Source organism: Amblyomma americanum, chromosome 3 (assembly GCF_052857255.1).
Source record: "Amblyomma americanum isolate KBUSLIRL-KWMA chromosome 3, ASM5285725v1, whole genome shotgun sequence".
NCBI lineage: Eukaryota > Metazoa > Arthropoda > Arachnida > Ixodida > Ixodidae > Amblyomma > Amblyomma americanum.
The window spans coordinates 757,501-778,390 of NC_135499.1; the positions used below are offsets into that span (position 1 = coordinate 757,501).

Genomic DNA, 20,890 nt, shown 5'->3' on the forward strand with positions numbered 1-20,890 from the left:
TTAATCACGAAAAATATTGGGTGAGTTAGAAAAAAGGAGACGACGAAACGAGACAAAAGGGAAGGAAGGCGCCTTTCGAGGGGCTTGGGCAGCGCAGCAACCATAAGCGTATACGAAAACAAAACAAGATACAAGGGCGCCGCTGTAGATGAGTGGCCAAAGAGGCGCCGCTGCACAAATGACACTGGCGGCGACGAAAAGACAAAACTAGGCGCCTTTTGGGGGGAGGGGGGGGTTCACTAATTTCCCGCGAGCCGAGAGTTGTTATGTTGAGGAAGGAATGGGCTACATTGTCACGAGCACATGGGTAAGAACGCGCACGAGGGGTCTGCGTTTCAGTGAACAATGCTTCCGCTTCGTAGCTCAGGTTGATTCTCCCTGGGCGGGTCGTCAAACAGACTTCGTCGGGAGTAGCTGTTCGTAGGCGGCGAAGCCAGGCTGAGTACAAAGCTTTCAAGTTCTCGCAGGCAAAAAGAGAAGAAAAAACTAGCAAGAAGGACGGTGAAGGTTTCGAAGCCTTGTTTATCAATACTAAGAGCTAGATGCGGAAAAAAGCATGTCGAGCCCTATGTACAGTGCCAGCAAAAAGTGGTTTACAGGACTCCACTCTCGTGCGAAAAAGCCTATGTGAGCCAAACTCGCTGATGCGTCAATGATCGATCAAGGGAGCATGGAGAGAATTTAGAGAAGAACTACGATGTGAGCTTGGTCAAGCATTGCAGGTCTTGCAAGGAATGTTCGCCGCATTTATATAGTACAAGAATTCCAACCACAAGCAAATATTTACACTGCACGTGGACTACTGGAAGCTTACTATAAAAAGAGAAGTGGAGGTTACTGCGTAAGCGATACTTGGCTTCACTTGTACAGAGCAGAATACGACTATTTCTAAGCCACAAGGTAAGATGCGGTGTAAAATTATTTTGTGTTGTCGTTGGCACGTCTCCTTCAGCGCTCGTGTTTGTCTCTTCCTTATTGTCCCGTCTGTCACGCTGTTATTCGTGTGTCATGAACCAACTGGCACGGCTAATTCCATTCCTTTTTTCCTTCTGTATTCTGTGAGCGCATGCGCGCCGGAACTTTTATGTTTCCCATGCATTGGCGGAAAAAAATCAGTTGTGAGTGCAGCGATTGTACGTGTCGCGAGTGTTTTCCTTCCATTGTGTTCTTCTTGTTTTCGCGCTGCAGTTATGTCGTAGCTATGCAACCAACTTCCCAAAAGCTCGTCTCACTAAATAAATCGACCGGCTGCCTGTTCTACGTATTGCTGGTTACACAGAGTGCATTCAAGGAGATAAACACCGTTTTATGAGTCGCAGTCAAAGTTGTCGTTGATTGAATGCAGGAATCCTCACCTCGTAATCGTTGCGGAACATGTGGTCCGCATTTTCTTGTGGCGGGAACAGCGCAGCACGACAAAGAGAAGGGAGAGGTGTCCCGCCTGTCCCTTCTTTGTCTCGTGCTGCGCTGCTTCCGCCACAAGATCAAGCACCAACCAGCCCAACTTTTCACCTTGCTAAAGGTCCGAATTTGTATGCAAACTTTGCAGCGACCTTTTCCACAGGGGCGACATTCATATTTTGGGGTGTTGTGTTCCTTGGAGTGAACTAGGTAGTTCTGAATATTTTTGGCACACCTGTAAAACACGCGCGGTGGGCATGTAAATATATTATATGGTCGTTGAATTTGTTGAGGGATACTAAAGTGCTTACTAAGAATTCTGTTCTTGTTCGATGCTTCACTGTTAAATGTGAGAATAAGGTTTGTAGTGCAATCATTTCGGTTATCTTTTCGGTGCCCCTTGAGTATTTGATTGCGGTTCTGATTTGAAGCTGTGTTTATGGCGTCATCAAATGGATAGCGCTGAGTTAAGAGCACGTTACGCATGTGTTTAGAGTTGTCATGAAAGTTTTTGTCTTTGGAGCAGATTTTTCTAAAACAATGGGCCTGCGAATAAGGGATGCTGGTTTTGCAGTGACGGGGATTCGAGCTTTGAAAATGCAGATATTTTTGAGAGCCGGTCAACATCAACAAAATCAAGAAAATCGATTTGACTGGTTGAGTAGGTGCACGTAGACCTGTTGTTTGGGTGCATGGAGTTGAAGCTGTCAATGAAATGGGGAAGTTGTTCTGTGCTGGTTCATATTACAAAAATATCATCCAAATAGCGCTTGTAAAAGGAGGGCCGAATTGGACAAGAAGAAACTTTTGGCTCTGTGTGATGCATGAAGATGATGGCATAATTTGGGATTCTGAACGTAAAAGCGCAAAAACACAAGGACACAGACTAAGGCAGACAACACGAGCGCTCGTGTTGTCTGCCTTAGTCTGTGTCCTTGTGTTTTTGCGCTTTTACGTTCAGAATGGAAAACCAACTCGCCCAAATGCAGCCATTATTGAATAATTTGGGACCATTCTTGTTTCTGTAGCGTTGCCACTGTTTTGTAGATAATAGTGAAGGCCGTATCCGAAGCTTTTATATTGTACAGCAATTTTGGCTAAAGTTCCTAAGACGTTTGGGCTTGGACATCATTGAGGTCACTGCTGTTCATAAAATTCCAAAAAGGCCGCAATGCCGTCGGCATGGGGAATGTTTGTGTATAAGGATGTTACTTCCATCATCACAAGAAAGGCTCCTTCAGGTAACGTTAAATTGTCTTTATTGAGGAGAAAGTGGTTTGTATATTTGATGAAGGATGGATGTGCGACCGGAATGTGGTAATTTAGTGTCTCAATGTACTTTTACATTGTTTCTGTGATGGAGCCGATTCCTGTCATTCGAAGAATGACAAGTTAGAGAGGTAGAGCATAACAGTGTGTCTTAAAATTAGCATGCAGAAAACGAAAGCAATGTTCAACAGTATAGCAAGGCAACAGCAGTTCACAATTGGTAGTGAGGTGCTGGAAGTGGTAACGGAATACGTCTGCTTTGAGCAGGTAGTGGCCGCTGATCCGGATTATGAGGGGGAAATAACTAGAAGGATAAGAATAGGGTGCAGCGCATATGGCAGGCTCTCAGATCATGAATGGCAGTTTACCAATATCCCTCAAGAGAAAAGTGGACAGCAGCTGTATCTTACCGGTATCCACCTACGGGGCAGAAACGTGGAGGCTAACGAAAATAGTTTAGCTTAAGTTAAGGACAACGCAGCAAGCCATGGAAAGAAAAATGATAGGTGTAACGTTAAGAGATCGGAAGCTGGCAGAGTGGGCCAAGGAACAAACGCGGGTTAATGAAATTCTCGTCGAAATTAAGAGGAAGAAATGGTCTTGGGCAGGGCATGTAATGCTAAGGCAAGATAACTGACTGTCCTTAATAGTAATGGAGTGGATTCCAAGAGAAGGCAAGCGTAGCAGGGGGCGGGTAGGTCCAGCCGGTAAATGAGAGGGTTAATTGGAGAAACATGAGAGGGGCATTTGCCCTGCAGTGGGCGTAGAATTTTCTTTGCTGCTGCAGGTGATTGCTTGTCAAGCATCATGCCAACGTCTTCGCGATCTACAACCAGCCACCGAAAACGAACCTGCGTCCCCGGGTGCTGCGGAGTGGCCTGGCTTCCAGACTACCACGGAAGACATTGCAGATAAAGACAACAGTGACATGGAACTTTGCACTGCAGCCTTCCACGATTGGTGTCCGTTGCCAGCCAGCCAACCATGTACCAGCACCGAGGACTACAGTGTATACTGAAGGACAGGCACATCGGTCTGCACTTGGGCGTGGAACCGGCGCTACTCTATATGTTTGTGTCGTTCGCGAACTTCCCGTTCCTGCTGCAGGTTAGTAATGAGAATTTTTCCTGCCCTTTCCTGCTCGCATTGCCTGTTCCAGCCTCTGTCTTTTTTCAGTGAGTATGTTCACATACGACTAAACAGAAATGTGTGCGCCGTAGACGACATCATTTTGGGCTACTGCGTAGGCTGGCATTCTACCTCTCCTTGTTGATATGCGGCGATATAGAACAAAACCCAGGCCCTGATGACGCCATTTTGCAGCAGCTCTTGCATGGACAGGATGAGACTAAAAACAAGTTTGCCACCATTGAACAGTGCCAAGCCGACAATAAGAAAGAAATGGCGCGCTTAAACGCCCGTTTGGGACACCTCGAAACCGGAATGGCAAACTTAGAAATCCATAAGAGTTTTGTCGATGAATTCAGCACTAAAGCGGCATCGCAGGATTCGATGCTAGAAAAACTTGCTGCAAACCTTGAAAGCCGAAGCAGACAGTGTAACCCTATTTTTTCTTTGGCTTTAACGATGACGCTGGGCATACTACCAGACTCCCTCAAAACGCTATTGCGGCCGCAGGGCAGTGCGCGCACTCGTGAGCGAACCTTGGTGAGCCTCTGCATTCCTCGAACAGACGGGCTTGACGTCCCGTCTATTCTCCGCCAGGTAGTTACACGCAGTGACCGAACGCTCCGCGAGTGCTACCTTGGACGATTAACTGGACGCCCCACTCCAGTTGTAGTCAACCTAGTGCTGTGCGCGCGTTTTTATTGCTTCATCATGAACTAATCGCGTGCGAAGCCTACACACATTTCTTATTGTGTAAATAATTTGTGTATATTCCTCTATTCGTGTCCCCTCACCTCTCATTTTATTTCTCCATTCTGACTGCTATCCTTTATTTCCGCTGCCTCAGCTCAGGTGCTTCAGTATCGATGGCAGATGCCGGGGCTAGCAAAAATCTTATCCTTCGTTTTTATTATAACAAACCGCTACTATTACTACCGATGACGATGAACACGAAACATATAAAAAATCAGTCTCACGTTTTGTAGTTGTGTAGGGTCAACTTTGGCATGTGAGTAATTAAAAATAAAAAGAGCACACCATATTGGAAACTACAGGTCAGGAAAAGGCGCCCGATCATTGCACAGTTGAACTCTTTCAAAAATAACCAGGCCGTGCTTGTAAATGCAAGAAAACTAAAAGGAGAGTAGGTCAGCATATCGGAAGATTCTTCAGAAAAAGTGAGGAACAAGAGATAGCCGCTGTGGGATTATGCCAAGGCTAACAAGGCTGAAGGTGGCAAGGTAAAACTAAGACACGACAACCTGTTCATAAACACAGTAACACACAGTAACACAATAACACACAGTGGCACTGATCAGTGCCGTTGTGTGTTTTAATTCCCTTCGTTCTTGGTCCTTGTTGCTTAGCGCTGTGTTAATGCTATGCAGTAGTGTACGTATGCGCGCAAAGTGAATATGCGAAAAAGTTTTTTTTGTTCTCTTGAATTCAAGAAATGTGTTTCTGTAATTGTTGCGCCCTTTAACGTGTGTCTGTGTTTGTGCCGGAAATATTGCTTTCTATCTTTGTGTTTGTTCTTGCGATGTCCTTATTTATGTATCTTATCACAATGTTGTCATGAAATTCACCTCCACATTTTTTAATTATTATTTTGTACTACCCTCCACACCAGTGTAAGGCCCTTTGTGGCACTGTGGGTAAAGTGATGAATAAATAAATAAATTATAATGGGATCAGAATAGCCTAATGTGTAAGATAGTTGAAGTAGCCGAATGGATCTGCACAATTTTATACAATACTCAATGTAATCAGGATGGCAATGAGAGAGGGAACAGTGCACAGCCATGGGGTATGGCGCCAATAAGGAAAGAAGGAACGAAAGTCGTCTTAGGGTCAATACAAAGACGGACAGCAGCTGCAAAGATCAGGTCGGGGGGGGGGGGGGGGGGGGGAGATTGTACTACAAAAATTAAACACCATGCATACGCAGTGCCTTAAGACATTGAGCGTACGGGAAGCTTGGAAAACTGATAACATCATCTTAATGCACTGAAAACGGGACGTCAAAGGCTTTAAGACTCGCAGGTCGATTACAGCCGTCCTACGCATTCCTACTATTTAAAAATATGGCAGCTTTGTCATGTAAAATAGATGTTTTTAATCATGAATTTTTCCTGTCACCATCCTTTAATGGAACGGTGTGCCTCCAAACGTTGTTAAATGTGAAGCAGTCACATTGTTTCTACAAGCTGTGAGCAAAGCACAGGGCTCGCATGTGCCTCTATTTCGCGGAAAGCGTTTTGTTGTATTCCGTTTTGCACTAGAACTGTCTCTGGCTCCGTTTTCTCACTTGTGTTGGAACGTATTTCTTTGCTTTACTTGTATATTTCCATTACCCCACTCCTGCCTAAGGCATGTTGTGCTGGCTGGCAGTACTTGTTAAATAAATATTAAATAAACCCGCCACTTAATTACCGCAGCTGTGTTCGCAAAAGTTCATAATGAACGATGTCTAGCGCAGCTATCACAGAGTTCTCCTTCCTGTGCGCTTACGTTCCTTGAAACAGCACAGATGAGCGGCTATTAGCTTGATTACTGGCCCCACCTCCATTAGAGGAATGCGATCCTTTTCTCCCCACAACGCACGCACAAAATAGTCTCAGGCTTCAAATGAGGCATGCGCGTACCGTCACAAGGCCCCAGAGCAACCTGTTGGTGCGCCTTTCGCGCTCAAGGAGGAGGTCCATTAACCTGCGTTTCTTACGTTTGACCTCGAAATAAATCTAATCAGATCAAAGAAGACAAAAGGATAACCGTTTTGTCAGTAATGCTTGAACTTTTCTTTTCCGCCAACAAAAATACGTGCTATCGCCAAAGACGGTACATATGCAGGAGTACATAGGTGTTCGCGGACTCCGTTCTACGCACCGGACGCGGGATATAAAGAACTATTTCTGAGCCAGCAGCACCAACCACTGCGGCCGTATGCAACGGTGGCAGCAGTGCGACTTGCTGTATCCGTCAGCCGTGGGCCGCCGTGGTGGCTCAGTGGTTACGGTGCTCAGCTGCTGACCCGAACGGTGCGGTTTCGATCCCGGTCCCGGCGGTCGCATTTCAATGGAGGCGAAATGCCAGAGGCCCGTGTACTGTGTGAACTCAGTGCGCGTCCCGTATAGCCAGGGTCGCTATGGAACGTTAGACCACATGAACCAAAGATAGGCCAAGCCAGCCACGGGTGAAACGAATGCATCGCTTTCCATAGGTGTCCAGTTCTCGCTCTTCTAGGCCCGCACAATCAGAGGAAGTTCCATATCGTCGGCCGCCGAAGGCAGCGCGGCTTCTCCAGCAATATTTTAAAGCTGCGCGTTCACAATCACACAGGGTTGCGCTAAATTCGGAGCAGATGACACCAAGAACACACAACTGCGCTTGTCTGTGTCCCGTGTAATCTTTGTGCTGTCTGCTCCGATTTTAGCGCACGTACTCCTTTTCACCGCTACGCGCACGATACTCGCGTCACACAGCCAAGCTCGCTTCTGCCACCCACCTTCTCGATGGCTCTCTGGAACTGGGAACACGGCTGCGGCTGCCAGGGTGACCAGCCAGGCAAAAGCCGAGCACATCCGGATGTCCATTTTATGAAGGCGGGCGCACTTTTTCGATAAAGCCTTGGCCCCGTTTACTTCCGCGCTTGGCGTCTGACCTCAACCGCCGCGCGAACAATGCGCGGCCGGTGCAGCCACGTGGGTGTATCCTTCGGTCTCTGGGAGAGACCGGCCACCGCCCACGGCGGCGTAATCGGGTGCCGAGTTTCCGCGAACGCACGTGACGTCCGCCGGTCTTGGCGACGAGCCCGCACTGGCCGAGGGTCAGCCTTTACGAACGCGGTCACGTCAGCTCCCTGCGTGGCAGCCCTACGGGAAGCCGCAATTGCGGGCCCGGCGCTCCTTCGGCACACAGACGACGTCGCCCCCGTATCGCCGCACAGGCTAGGCGTAATAGCGCTTGCTATCTTTCTTATACGAGTACGCTCGCACGTTAATTCCGCGCCTGGAACATTGTGTGCGGGGGATGGGGTTGGAGCAATTTGGAGACATAAGGTATAAAAATACAAAAATAAACAATAACGTACATTCTGGACTGCAAGTAATTAATGATTCGTGCAAGATAAACGTATCATATTGACACACCAAGAATAATATCCGAGCGCAATAGTTAGCGGCAATGCCCGGACACAAAATGGTGAACGCGTTATGCAATGTGATATTATGACTGCAGGAAAGTGCTTAACTCGTTTTTAAATATTTATTTATTTATTACACACGGCAGACCCTTGGATCCAAGCAGAGGGGCATTAGAATGTATACAAATAACAATGAACAAAACAGGAACAAACAAGCACAATTTATACAATTTTCAGTCATACTGTAGTATGTAAACCATCGTTCCAGTCCGGTATTGTCCGAGGAAAAAAGGAACATTTAAACGTATCAGTTCGAGCATAATAGGGTGTGAGTGAGTCAGGATGGTGATTTCTTGTGTGGCGCGTTAATGCAGGCGTTATATAAGGTGATTTAACCATTTGAAGTTTGTTGTCAAGAAGGGGGGAAAGGAATTCAAGTTTCAACTGCTTTCGACGTGATTCAAGGTAGGTATACAATTGTATGCCATAATTTTAAAGGGAGAGTGAGTTCGTGCGAATTTATTAAATGTGATCCTAACTGCCTTTCTTTTTATTCTTTCAAGGTGACTTAGTGTGAGGACCCCATGAAATACATGCATACTCGAGGTTTGGTCTAACAAGTGAAAAATAACAGAGTAATTTCAAATTACTAGGGGCGTTTTTTAGTTTGTGTCTCAAAAAGCAGTTTGCGGAAAGCAGATAAAATACTATTAATATGTGTGTTCCAGGACAATGTTGGCGTCAAGATAACAGCCAAATATTTGTAGTTGATAGCTTCGCGTAATGGAGAACAACGTAATGTATAAAAAAAATAAGTGCTTTTTTTTACGAGTGACACGAAGACATGCCAATTTTTCAGCGTTGAGAAGCATCCCCCATTCACTGTACCCCTTCGATATGCTGCTTAGGTCTCTTTCAAAGACAGTCTGGTCATGTGGACAGGTTATATCGTTATACAGTACAGAATCATCGGCAAACAGCTGAATTTGCACACCAGAAGTGATGACATTAACGATGTCTTTAATTTACAATAGGAACAGCAGGAGGCCCAAAACACTACCTTGCGGTACCTCTGATGTGACTGGAAGAGTGGCCGAGCTATGCTCACCTATTGTGACGTATTCAGTCCGTTTGGTCAGGTACGCAATGATTCAGTTTACAAAAATATCAGGTACGCAAGTAGTTTGAAGTTTATTTATTGATCTGTCGTGAGGAATCTTATCGAACGCTTTAGTGAATTCTAAAAATATTACAAACATTTGGGATAAAGCAAAAGAGTGAATCACTGATACCAACTGAGTTATAGTGGAATAACCCTCTCTGAAGTCATGTTGGAACTCCGTGAGCACATAGTTTTCAGCCAGGAATTTCTTGATACAGTTGGCCACAATGTGCTCCAAGAGTTTGCAGCATTGTGAGGTCAAAGAAAGAGGGCGATAGTTCTGTAATTTTAAGCGATCCCCTTTTTTAATATAGGAACAACGCGAGCCACCCTCCAGTCAACCGGCAACTGTCCCCTCAAGAGGGAAACAGAAAATGTTTTTACAAAAAGCCTGGCTATAAGCTCATAGTATCGTTTTAGAAAGATGTGTGGGATTCTGTAAGGGCCTCAAGATGTTTTTGCTTTCAGGTTTAGCAGCACTAACAATTCCAGCATAAGAAATAAAATTCACATTAGGTACCGGTCTTTCTGGAAAATTCGTCACGCAAACATTTGATACTGAAAAGACGCTTTGAAAATACTAATTAAAGTGTTGTGCTATGTCTTCATCTTTACTTATCGGGGTGCCATCAATTATTTTTTGTGAAATTGGCTTCTATTTTTTCTTCATATGCTTCCAAAATTTCTCAGGGTCATTTTTGATAAAGTTAGGCAGTGAAGTATTGTAATCGTTCGCGACGCCGCAGCCATGCCAGCGCACAAACTTTTTTCGCCGTCATGGCAACTGCTGACAGTCGTAACAACACCTGGCCTTGTAACGGAGCCACAGCTACTCCCACGCGCCATTTGGAGTGCAACTTTCTCCAACATCGTCGCCGAAGTTCCAAGTCCCTTACATGCCGCAGGTACACGCGACAACCGTGCCTAAGGTATCGTCTACCAAATTCCAATCTCCTGGGCTAGTTGGTGTAATTCTATCTGTGGGCCAGCGTGAACTTTTGGACGCAGGGACGTAGATAGACACAGTACAACCCTGTGTTTCGTGTTTCAGTGCGGCTCTCCGTACCTGCGTCCCAGAGTTCACGCTGCCCCACAGATGATATCGCCTACCTTGCCATTGCTGGAGAACTGCCACAAGCAAAACGCACGCATGTGGATTGAAGAAATTCAATGAACGCAGCAGCTAGCTTCATGGTCACCAGAAGCAACCCGAATTATCGCCGCAAGTAAGTTTAGCGACTGCTAAAAACTGGCACCTGACTTTTGGCGCACATTTCCCGACTTGGGATGCGTGGCGTAAAGCTTTTCTCGTCACATTTGTCGACGAGCTGACACTACTCCGGTGGCAGCAGCAAGTTATATCCCTGGTGGAGATCAGCCCTCACTCTCTCCGCGACCATGCCTACGCAAAGCTTCGCGCCATCATGAAATGTCCAGCACCACTGACTGAATCCGAAAAAATTAAATATCTCTTGCAAGGCATTTTCTGCCCCGGCAGAGACAAGCGTAGCATGCGCAACGTCCGTCTTCAGTATCCAACTTCACTGACATATGCACTCAGCTTGACCGGGCAATACAACATGTGGGGACCGCAAGCAGCCCTGCTGATCGTGCCGAGAATACCTTTCACGGTCACATTAATGGCAGTCCGCCTTCCAGAGAAGTCTATCCGGCGCCATTTATATCTGAAGTGGCACCTCAAGCTGTCCAGCCGTGCGCCTCCGCCCCGCTCTTCCAGTCCTGCACATCGTCCTGGCATGGCGGACGTGTTGCCTTCTGAAAAGGAAGCTTTGTACTCAACTCTGTCACAGCGTTATGGTGTTCCTGCCTTTCGTCCAGCGAAGCTGTTTGCTTCAAGTGTCCCGAAAAGGGCCACCTACGCTGTTAACATAAATGAGCCGGATTAGGACTATAAATGGATACCGTACACTTTTAAACTCCTTATAGAAGATTATGCCACCGGCTGTAAGTGGTGAAAATGAGGAAATCCCCCATTTTTACTGCCGTCACAAGATCAAGGAGTAAAAGAAAGCATTTTGTGTTTTGCTACTTCTTCAAACAGGTGTACATCAGCTTGAGTACTCCTTTAGGCCCTTTAAACACTCCTTAGCGTCTGCCCGCCGCCTAGTGGGAGCTGCCAGTTCGCTAAACTTGCAGGTGACGATGCCAGCTCGCTCGTCGCTGCTTTTGCTCGCTTCTCGTTTCTGCTCTTGCTTTTTCAAGCACGTTTGTCGCTATACAAGGTTCCGGATCGCCGCCACCTTGCGCAGCAACGTGCTGCACAGGCTCTGCCTTTGAAGCCTCCTGCATGTTTGCGGAACGCTTGCTGTTGAATCTCCTGCGACGGCAGTCCTCAAGCGGCTTAGCATGCCTATAGCTGAGTTGAGCAAATATGGCGGTGTGTGAGGCGTCGGCCTCCCTTCCCGCAACCGCCAGCTTACCGCCCGCTCCTTTGCCAGCGTTTGCAGTGACATAAAAGACTGGACATAGTCGACCTTCGCAGCAACATGCTGCACTGAACGTCTCACTCAATCCGGAAAAACGTGCAGATCCAACGAGTAGCCATTCATGGCCTGCGCAGCGTACAAGTGTTGGTGGCTGCCGTTTCGCCGCGCTGACATGGCGGTGTGTGTGTGTGCCGCGTCAGTTTTGTCGACAGCGACGGCCTCTCGGTCGTTCGCTGTATCTCCATCTCCACGTCAACTTGCAGGGATACAGACGACCGGATTGTCATCGTCGTGTGTACGGGTAAGCAGTATTGAGCTCTCCTTTGATGCCACAGATGTGCATGTACTTAACGCCACTCCCTCCTCAATGCGCGAAGACTTGCCGTGAGCCCCGGGTGCACAGAGACGAAAGGCTTCATCGTCGCCCCGAGGAGCCAACTCACACAGCGGTCACTAAGTAAGTGTCTGAGAAGTTTGTTTTATGTGGCTGAAAAAAAAAAAGAGTGCGGCAGTACAGCTGTGGCTCGTTACGTTTAATTCATTTGCCATCATGGTACAAATGATGGCGGTGGCCCGGAGTAAAAGTTGTTGTGGGACAGCTTGATAAGGCCACGGACCCTCACAAATTTGGCAGCAGTGGAGTAGTCTGGCACGTGGACATAAATGCAAAATCTATCCTATGTTGATGTTTTTGTACATGATGATTTTCTAGTAATTTTGAAAGACGACAAAGGACTTTTGCAGACACGAGTGTCCCAAGTTGTGGCCTTGTTCACTGACTGCCTTCCAATCTCTGACAATAACTCATGAGTGCCCAGAAAATGGACACATTGTAATCCTGGATTTGTGCCTATATTTCCGGTTGAACACGTCTGCTGGGCCTGTGAGCCAAGGAGAAATTAGGCAGTCCTCCCGGACGCCTCGGCACGCTATTAACTAATAAAAGAGCCATCGTAAAGTCTTGTTTCAGGAGCGCCCTCGCAGAATCATAAAAGCACCTACAGGAAGATGCTTTTCAGAAGCAAGTGGGTCGCCTTCGGCAAGCCGGCTACTCAGCGCATCTTCTAATTGCTGCAGCTTAAAGCATGCTTAAATCTTAGAAGAAACCCAGTGAAAATGACTGTCGGAGGAAGGTATTGGTAATACCATACCTACATACTGTTTCCCATAATCTCAAGGAGAATGGCAACAGAGCAGGAGTTGATGTTGTGTTCTCGGCCCCAAGGAAATTGCATCAGTTGTGTAGAAAGGTTCTTTCTTACGTAACTGGAAAGCCAGACTGCGTGACAAAGCATCGTCCGCCATCTTGTAAGCTGTCATGTGGTAATATCTATATCGGCTAGACGGGCAGATGCCTGAATGCAAGGCTACAGGAACATCGCAGAAATTTAAAAGTTGTTAACTCGGGTGGAGATAAGGAAACACTGCAGCCAATGTAAAACTGCACACCTGCCTTTGAAAGAACGGTCGTTCTGCGCGAGTGCCGCGACACCGCCACAAGGGTGATAGTAAAGTTCCGGAAATATCAATATTCTCTGATAACTGCGTCAGCAATCCATCCATACACCTGAGCAAAAAAGAGCTGATCTTTCTAAGTGCCCATGACCATGCCAATGACTGGAGGGAAGGTTACGGGCCAACGAGATGATTGTGCCACGGGGACGTGAGTTGTTTTACTTTTTTGTCCCGGGACTGGGCCTATATAAGCCAGTTCAAGGCAATAAACGAGGTTAGTCAGCGCCTGTGTGTGTGTCAATCATTCTTGTCCGTGCTCCGACCGGGCTGTAGTCGTCAATATCACATGTACAGTGCATCTCAGCACAAACAGAAACAAGAACGCAAGTAAAAGCAATAGAGAGAAAAAGGCTTTTTACAGTTTATAGCAATTATTACCCCAACATATCCTTTTCCTCTGCCCGGCGGATCCTCCCCCGCGGTGCCTGCGCTCCGAGGGCCCGGCCAAGCAAGCCATCGCCACAGGCCGCGCTGCCAGCGTTATGAGCCTCCGGGACATGAACGTTTGAGTGCAGTGGGGCCGTGAGGGGGTCCAATGACCTGCGCGTCCTAAACTCCCCTGTATGAAACAAAGTTCCACCACCTACCCCAACAAAAGCACCGTGAAAACAAGTCGGAAGAACCTCACAATCGTTGCAAATAAAAAAAAGAAAAGAAAAACACAAAATATAGCGCAAACGGGTTACGGAAGGAGAGGTTTATTATGCATGCAAAAAGTGCTTCCGCCGTTCCGGAACAGGTTCCGACGCGTAGCGTTTTGAAGAACAATGTGGTTTTGTACGAGGTTGTTAAGAAGTCCGGGTAGTTTATTTGCTGAAGTTTGATCCCCATACGAAGTTTTCACGCTCCTCCGCTCAATATTTCTTGTGCTGTGTATTGAATCTCGCTTTCCTAGAGCAGCTAATTTTGAAAGAAAAGTACTGTTTGAGACTTCGTTTTTCATTCATACTCTTGATTGTGGTAGGTTTGTGGAACGTTTTGAAGGATGCTTAAAACTTTTTGTGTAACACATGTAATTTATGAAGATTTTCTGCTGTTGTTGCACCCCAAGTTAAATGGCAGTAGCTGAGACGAGATTGGAACAATGAATGGTACCGCATTAGCATTACATTTGGTGGTAGAATCTCACTGTTCCTTTAAAGGAGGCTAATAATATGCGAGCATTTATTTACTACGAAGCTGACATGATCATTCCATGACATTCCTTCATTAAATATTGCGCCTATTGTTTTAAGTGAAGGTACGATTTTAAGGGCACAGACTGAAGGAATATATTACTGGCGGCACAAACTGGGCTTGTTTTACCAATGAAAACAACAATCTTGGTGTTCGTTGTGTTTGTCTGGTATGAGTTTTTTTTTTTTACTGCTGTATTCTGTTTGCTTAGGCGCATTGTTTCCGGCATCTAGCAGTTATGCTATGTCATCTCCGGCAAGAAAAATACTGGTGCCGTCAAAATAGATGACAAATCCGACGAGGGGAGCTGCATGCGCAATGTAATCGATATAAACATTAAAAGAAGGGAACCTGGAATGCTTCCCTATGGAACGCCACAGCGTAGAGATTGCATATCTGATAGGAAGCCATTCATTATTACTGTCTGTTTGCGACGTATCAGATAGGACTGTACCAGCGATTGTGCATGGCCGTGGAAACCACAGCGCCCAAGCTTAGGAACAAGTATTTCATGGTTTGGTAGGTCGAACGCCTTGGAGAGGTCAAGAAATATATCAATGACTATTCTATTGCGTTCGAGGGCATTACTATACCGGGTGTTGCAGCGAACACTTTGATAAATTTCTGAAAAATATTGGGTTCAGTATAGCAAAAAAATATAGTTGTAGGGTCACGCTCTCTGCGCCGGCGGACACAATATACTGCAAAACCTCTCTAATTATCCAGGTAATTAAAAATCCCAATAGTTTACTTTTCGATTATCGTAGCTGGGTGGTTATCCCTAGTTGAGAGTGTGATGTCGTGACCAACACGATGTAATATTAGTTTTTGAAACGGAAAAAATACTCAATTTCTAGGGCCTTGCATCGCGAAGAGATCGGACGCTTTTTCCCGCACGCGACCCAAAAAGAGCCCACGAGCAACGCCGGAAGTATCGCGTAAGCGAAGCGTCCGCTGGTGACGTGTCGTAATGAATGCAGCGTCATATTCGAAACGCGTGTGCTACCTTTCCTCGCTGGAGAACCTCGGCGCTCAGCTCAGACCACGGCCGGCGTTATCGACTTCGTCGTCGCTCGGAGTGAGGGAAATTATAATGATCGTCAGTTACGGGAACGTGGAATTTGAGAGCCCGGATGGCTGCATCTGCAGCCACTTTTTTTTCTCTGTGTGTGTGCGCCACTTTTGGTACGTCTGCCTGACGGGCTGCTTTTGTGCGTCATCATGAATATACTCACTAGGTTGACCTTCTGTATTCTTCTAATCTCTGCGCATCATGAAACGCGTCCAAAAAAGAAAAGCTTTGTCAGCGTGGCAAGAAGAGCTTGCGTGACAGTGGCTGTCTGCAATCGGGCAGTTGTTCTTGCGGTTGTGTTAGCGTGTGTTAGCTTCAGTTTCCAAGCAGAGCGCAGCAGTTTGCATTTCAGGTGCTTGTCTTGGAGGTGCGCGTTTGACACAAGGACATTGCAGTGCCCTTTTACCCTTTTATTGGTCCTCTAAAAAAATACAAAAAAAAAACTATATGAAAGAGAGAGGGAGTACAGACCAGCAGCGCTCTACCGGGCTTAAAGTCAATACAAAAAACGAAAAGGAGCTAAACGCTAAAAAAACTTCATGTAAAAAGAAAAGCAGGGAAATAAAACCAACAAACAAACAAAAACCTGAAAACCCGAACTAACAGAACATTCAGGGGCACAGATAATGTCACAGGCACCCTTGCTCGAAACACAGTGTCAGGCCGCAGCGAGAGGCATACTTGCCCAGCAAACGAACACAGAGAGCTTCTTTGTGCAGAGCTTGTGCAAGTGTTTCAAATCACTTGAATGAGTGGAAGTGCCGCCTAGGATTAAAACTTCGCGCTGCATTGCGTGAATTGTGGGAATGTACGCGCCAGCTCAGCTCCAATACTCCACTGCTGTAAAATGTGGACATTGTGATCGCTTATGTGAGCGCACAAATAGACGCTGAGCTGGCATGCAGACTGTATGTTGCCCAACATCCTGGTCGTCGTGTGCCGACTCGTCGATATTTAATCGATTTAAGTAGACTGGATCAGTTCATGTTCAGAAAAGGAAGAGACCAGACCAAGGATTTTAACATTGATGTCCTCAGGTACGTTTCTGCCAAGCCAGAAGCAAGTGTCTGGGAAATCGCCAACGCGTACTGAGCCAGCCCGATATCAGTCAGGGGTCACTATAAAGACACTGCTAACCACCCCCATCATGTGTGTTTTCACCAGGAACTGACATCAAATGAGTTTCTGAAAGGGCTTGGTTTTTGCAACTGCGACCTAATCAAATGTAATCAAGACCCGGAATTCCTGCACAAAGTGCTTTGTACAGACGTGAAAAAGTTTGGAGGGACTCCAATGTCAACTTGAAAATGCGCATTAATAGTGTGACAAGAACCCACAATGGTTACGCCGACTCAAGCACGAAGTAAGATGGTCAGCAAATGTTTGATGTGGAATTTATGACTGCCGTATTGTCGGACCTTACTTCATCGACGGGAACCTCACTGGGAAGAAGTACACAGACTGCGCACTAAAAATCGCTGTCTCTGAATTTGTCTCAGAGCTACCACTGGCAGGGTTGAAACAGCGTGGTTTCAGCATGACGGAGCCCCGCCAGATTTTTTCGTTCCGCGGTTCAATTCCTGGAGAGCACCTTTCCCCTCCAATGGATTGGGCGGGGCTAACAACAGCGTGGCCTGCAAGATAACCCGTTTAGTGCACTGGATACCTTGCTCTGGGGATACGTTAACAACAATGTTTTCATGAGGGAGCTAGCGAACCTCGAACACCTGGAGGAGAGTATCAAGATTTCAACTGAAAATATTGGCCAAGAGATGTTCATTTCTGCCGCGAATTCCATCAAAGATCGCATACTACAGTGCATCGCAATGGACGGCAAGCATTTTGAACACGTGATGTGAAAACGGCTTCCTTTCATCCCATATACTAGTTCATTCGTGGAGTGTCCAAGTGGGGCTGCAATAAACTATATCTTTAAAAGGTACAAATTTCATTCACTCCTGTTTGTTATACAAGTAGAAAGTGCTAAACGTCTGTGGACAAGGTTTCCTATTTAGGTACTACCACTTCTTACTGCACGGGAAATGTCTGATCCAGCAGACGGCAACCGTACCGAGCCAGCCGGTACGGAGCGCCTTAGTAGTAAAGTTGCAATGTTTTCAGTTAGCGTCTTTTCATGTACGAAGTCATTTTCATTTATTGTAGCTGTCAAGCCGATACCGCATAAAAGAAATAGACACAGAAATTACACAATGCATGTCGGTATACTCTCACTATTTAGCGTTAAACAGTAATCTGCACACTGTCACTGAAGATTACCTTTGAAGAAAGTGACGAAAATAAAAAAAATATTAAAAATACTCTTCCCGCAGTTAACCAGACAGGCAGAGCGCCAGGTGTGCTTATCAGTGTTCCCAAAAGCGACTGCCGCGTAGCAGACGAAGACTAATTTTTCTTACTCCCAGCGAGGAAGCAGTCGCTGACGCCGGCTGCGGTCTAAGCTGAGCGCCGAGGTTCTCTAGCGAGCAGAGTTAGCACAAGCGTTTCCAATTAGGCGCTGCATTCATTACGACACCTCTTCAGCGGACGCTTCGCTTACGCCACACTTCCGGAGCTCTTCGTGTGCTCTGTTTGGGTCGCATGCAAGAAAAAGCGTTCGGATTTCTTCTCACTGAAGGGCTCTAGAAATTGGGTTTTTCTTCGTGTCAAAAACATATGAATCCCCTTGTTCACGGCGTCAAACTCGTATTTAGGACTAACCATCCAGCTACGATAATTAAAAAGTTAATTAGTGTTTTTTTTTGTTAATTACCAGGAGTATTAGTGAGGTTTTGCCGCATATTCTGTCCGCCGGGGAAGAGATTGTGATCCTACACCTATTTTTTGATGTATTAATCCCAATATATTCCGGTATTTTTGATAGTGTTCGCGGAAACACGCCATATTCCCTTTGATCTAATAGTGCAAGTTCAGTAGATCGATGCTTACGGAAGCCATGCTGAGTCGCTGTTTTGATCTGGTGTTTTTCTTCGAACGGCAAAAAGTTTCTGAGCATTACTTTTTCGAGTAGGTTAGAAAATAAGGGTACGATAAACATTGTTCAATAGTATGTACAACTAGAAGTATGGTCAGTTATACTTAGGACCAATATCTGCCAATGTATTTACGTCACACGAATATGAAAAAGCTGTACAGGGAATGAGCAAGGTGAAAATGCACAGCAGTTGGGGTCCGTGAATTTTTGGCACGTTATTACGAAGAGCACTGAGAAGAAAACCTCGCCTGACCTTATCGGTTGCTTCCTTTCTTGCGTTTTAAGGGGGCTTTTTATGCAAGCAAAGAAAGCGATTTTATTCTTTCTAATCTTATCACAAGATATGGAAATGCCATAGCATCCTAGGGGATTGCCTAAAATGTTACATTTTCCGGGCTAGTGGCGTCTTAACGTAGCAGCGATTTTCGGCAGCGGACATGAGGTGGCACGGCGAAAGCGTGGGGAGCCGAGCGCTCAAGATGGGTCCTGCTGTTCTTTTTCATGATTAAACTGCACAAAAGAACGGGGACAAAGACAACAAACACGTACACACACAGAGCGCAGACTTCCAACTTTTACTCGCAAACGCTTCGAGCATTCCTTTTAACTCCAAACCACCACATGACACAGCCGGTATCGAACAAAGCAGATAGGTTTAAAAGTTCAGTAGAGACAACCTGGAGAGCCAATCTAAAAAACCGACAAGTGTGTGCATGCCTACACACCCTTGACACCTAGATAAAAGGAGAGAGGAAGGTAAGGAGTCTGACGGTGAAAGTAAAAATTCAAAGAGAACGAATTATGGAAACGGCCGAACCATGTATAGGAGCGAAAACATGCTAAGCAAAAGGGATGAGACGTGGAACCAACAGTAACAACGGTAAAAGACGAAGGTGCAAGCACTAAAAAGAATTGAGCAGAAAAGCAATGGAACGAGAAATCATATGAATGATACAAAACAAGGTTAACACCGAGGCTAAAACCGTGAAACCGAGAGTGAAATATGAAGACACAATAAGCAAAGGTAAGGGCGACGCGAGAATGAAAAGTCTAAAACGAGGCTAAAATCTATGAAATATGGAAACAACAAGTAACAAGAGTAAAGGTGCAGGGTTAAAAAGGACAGTTTGCTACTTTCTAAAAACAAGATTTCATTATCCGAAAGCAGAATGGACGGTGTGCTCACACAATTGATCGCATTCTTGGCGATTAGGAAGGCCTCAATTATTTCCATTTCTGTTTTAGTTCTAGCCGTAGCGAGGAACTTTGTGCTTTCGAGAAACCGGTGGCAATCCTTTTTCTTTTGCACTTCTTACAATGCAAAGCCAAATTGCCTCCAGAGTTGGTAGAGAGATTGTGATCATGTTCAGCCGCCCTCTCAGGGAAACATCGCCCACGTTGGCCGATGTACATCTTTCCACAGGATAATGGAACCTGATTGTTAATTTCTCTGGAACATTTGTAAGAGAAATGTAAAAAGAAGTTTCCTCTTCGCTTCCAGTTTGCAAACAGCCTCCATTTAGGTGAAACTCGTGGATGCAGGCGTTCCAGTTCCAACTGCTCATCCCGGGAGGGCAGCGAAAAAAAAGAATAAAGCATACAGAAGTATGGAGGATCCCGGGCTCCAATGCTCGGCGTCGTACACTGGCGAAGCGAAGAACTTTCCCGAAAGAATGAAGCAGCAAAAAGCGGATGGTAAACAAATGAGCAGGGAACGGAGCCTGGGTTTACAAGATTCACTTCCAGTGAACTATTGTGTTGGACACAGAGCCGCGCCCGCGCAGAAGGCACTTACTTGAGTCATGGCATAATCATGTGACGCGGGCAACGTTAACCGCTTCCTAGACACCCTCCTCCCCCTCTTACATTCACGGTCTGTGTCCAGTGGCCGGGCGGATGAATAACCGACGGTTATTATTATTATTATTCACTTACCCTAAAGGCCCTTTTCAGGAATTACATAGGGGGGGGGGGGTGTACTGTTAAAAATAAACAATACACCACACAGGCAACACAAATAAGAAACAACAGGCAAAATAAAAAAAGTACAGAAAATTCGAAGTTGAGCATATGCAGGCATCGAGCCTTCCCAATAAGAATTTATTTGTAAAAAACACTACAGTTCTTGCACAAAGGCGTCATGATTTAAGGTGAAGACAGTATCACCAGGTAACTTGTTCCAATGATGAACGGCAAGAAACAATGGTGAACGACTAAAGAGGTGGGCACGTGCAAACAGGGGTTCGATTTTGAGAGCATGATCTAAGTGTGGAAAGATAGGGTGGGTGGGTCTGATATAGTATGAAACGAATGAAGAGTGACTCTGATAGAATCTGTGAAAGTGTGATAATAGTGCCAGTATTCTTCTCTTTTCGAGTGATCGTAGCTTTAGCAACGCTTTGATTGCCGTTGTGCTGGAATGACGTGAATAGTTCTTAGTTACAAATCTCGCTGCTTTCTTTTGTATTGACTCCAGTTTGTGAATTAAGTACAATTGATGCGGGTTCCAAATTAAGGATGCGTATTCTATTATTGAGCGGACGAGGGTAGTGTGAGCTAAATGTTTGGTTGCAGGATCAGCTTGGTG

General features: G+C 45.9%; 1 protein-coding gene across 3 annotated transcripts in view; it reads right to left on the reverse strand.

Moving 5' to 3' along the window:
• LOC144124405 (alkaline phosphatase-like) overlaps positions 1 to 7,617 on the reverse strand; it is a 257,620-nt gene extending 250,003 nt beyond the window's left edge. The window contains exon 1 of one of the 3 annotated variants that reach the window (XM_077657033.1): positions 7,304 to 7,617. In XM_077657033.1, the coding sequence (XP_077513159.1) occupies positions 7,304 to 7,391 (88 nt within the window). In that variant the 5' untranslated portion in view covers positions 7,392 to 7,617. The remainder of the gene's footprint in view (positions 1 to 7,303) is intronic. The other 2 variants (XM_077657031.1, XM_077657032.1) reach the window with 2 other exon arrangements.
• Positions 7,618 to 20,890: the final 13,273 nt, after the last annotated feature.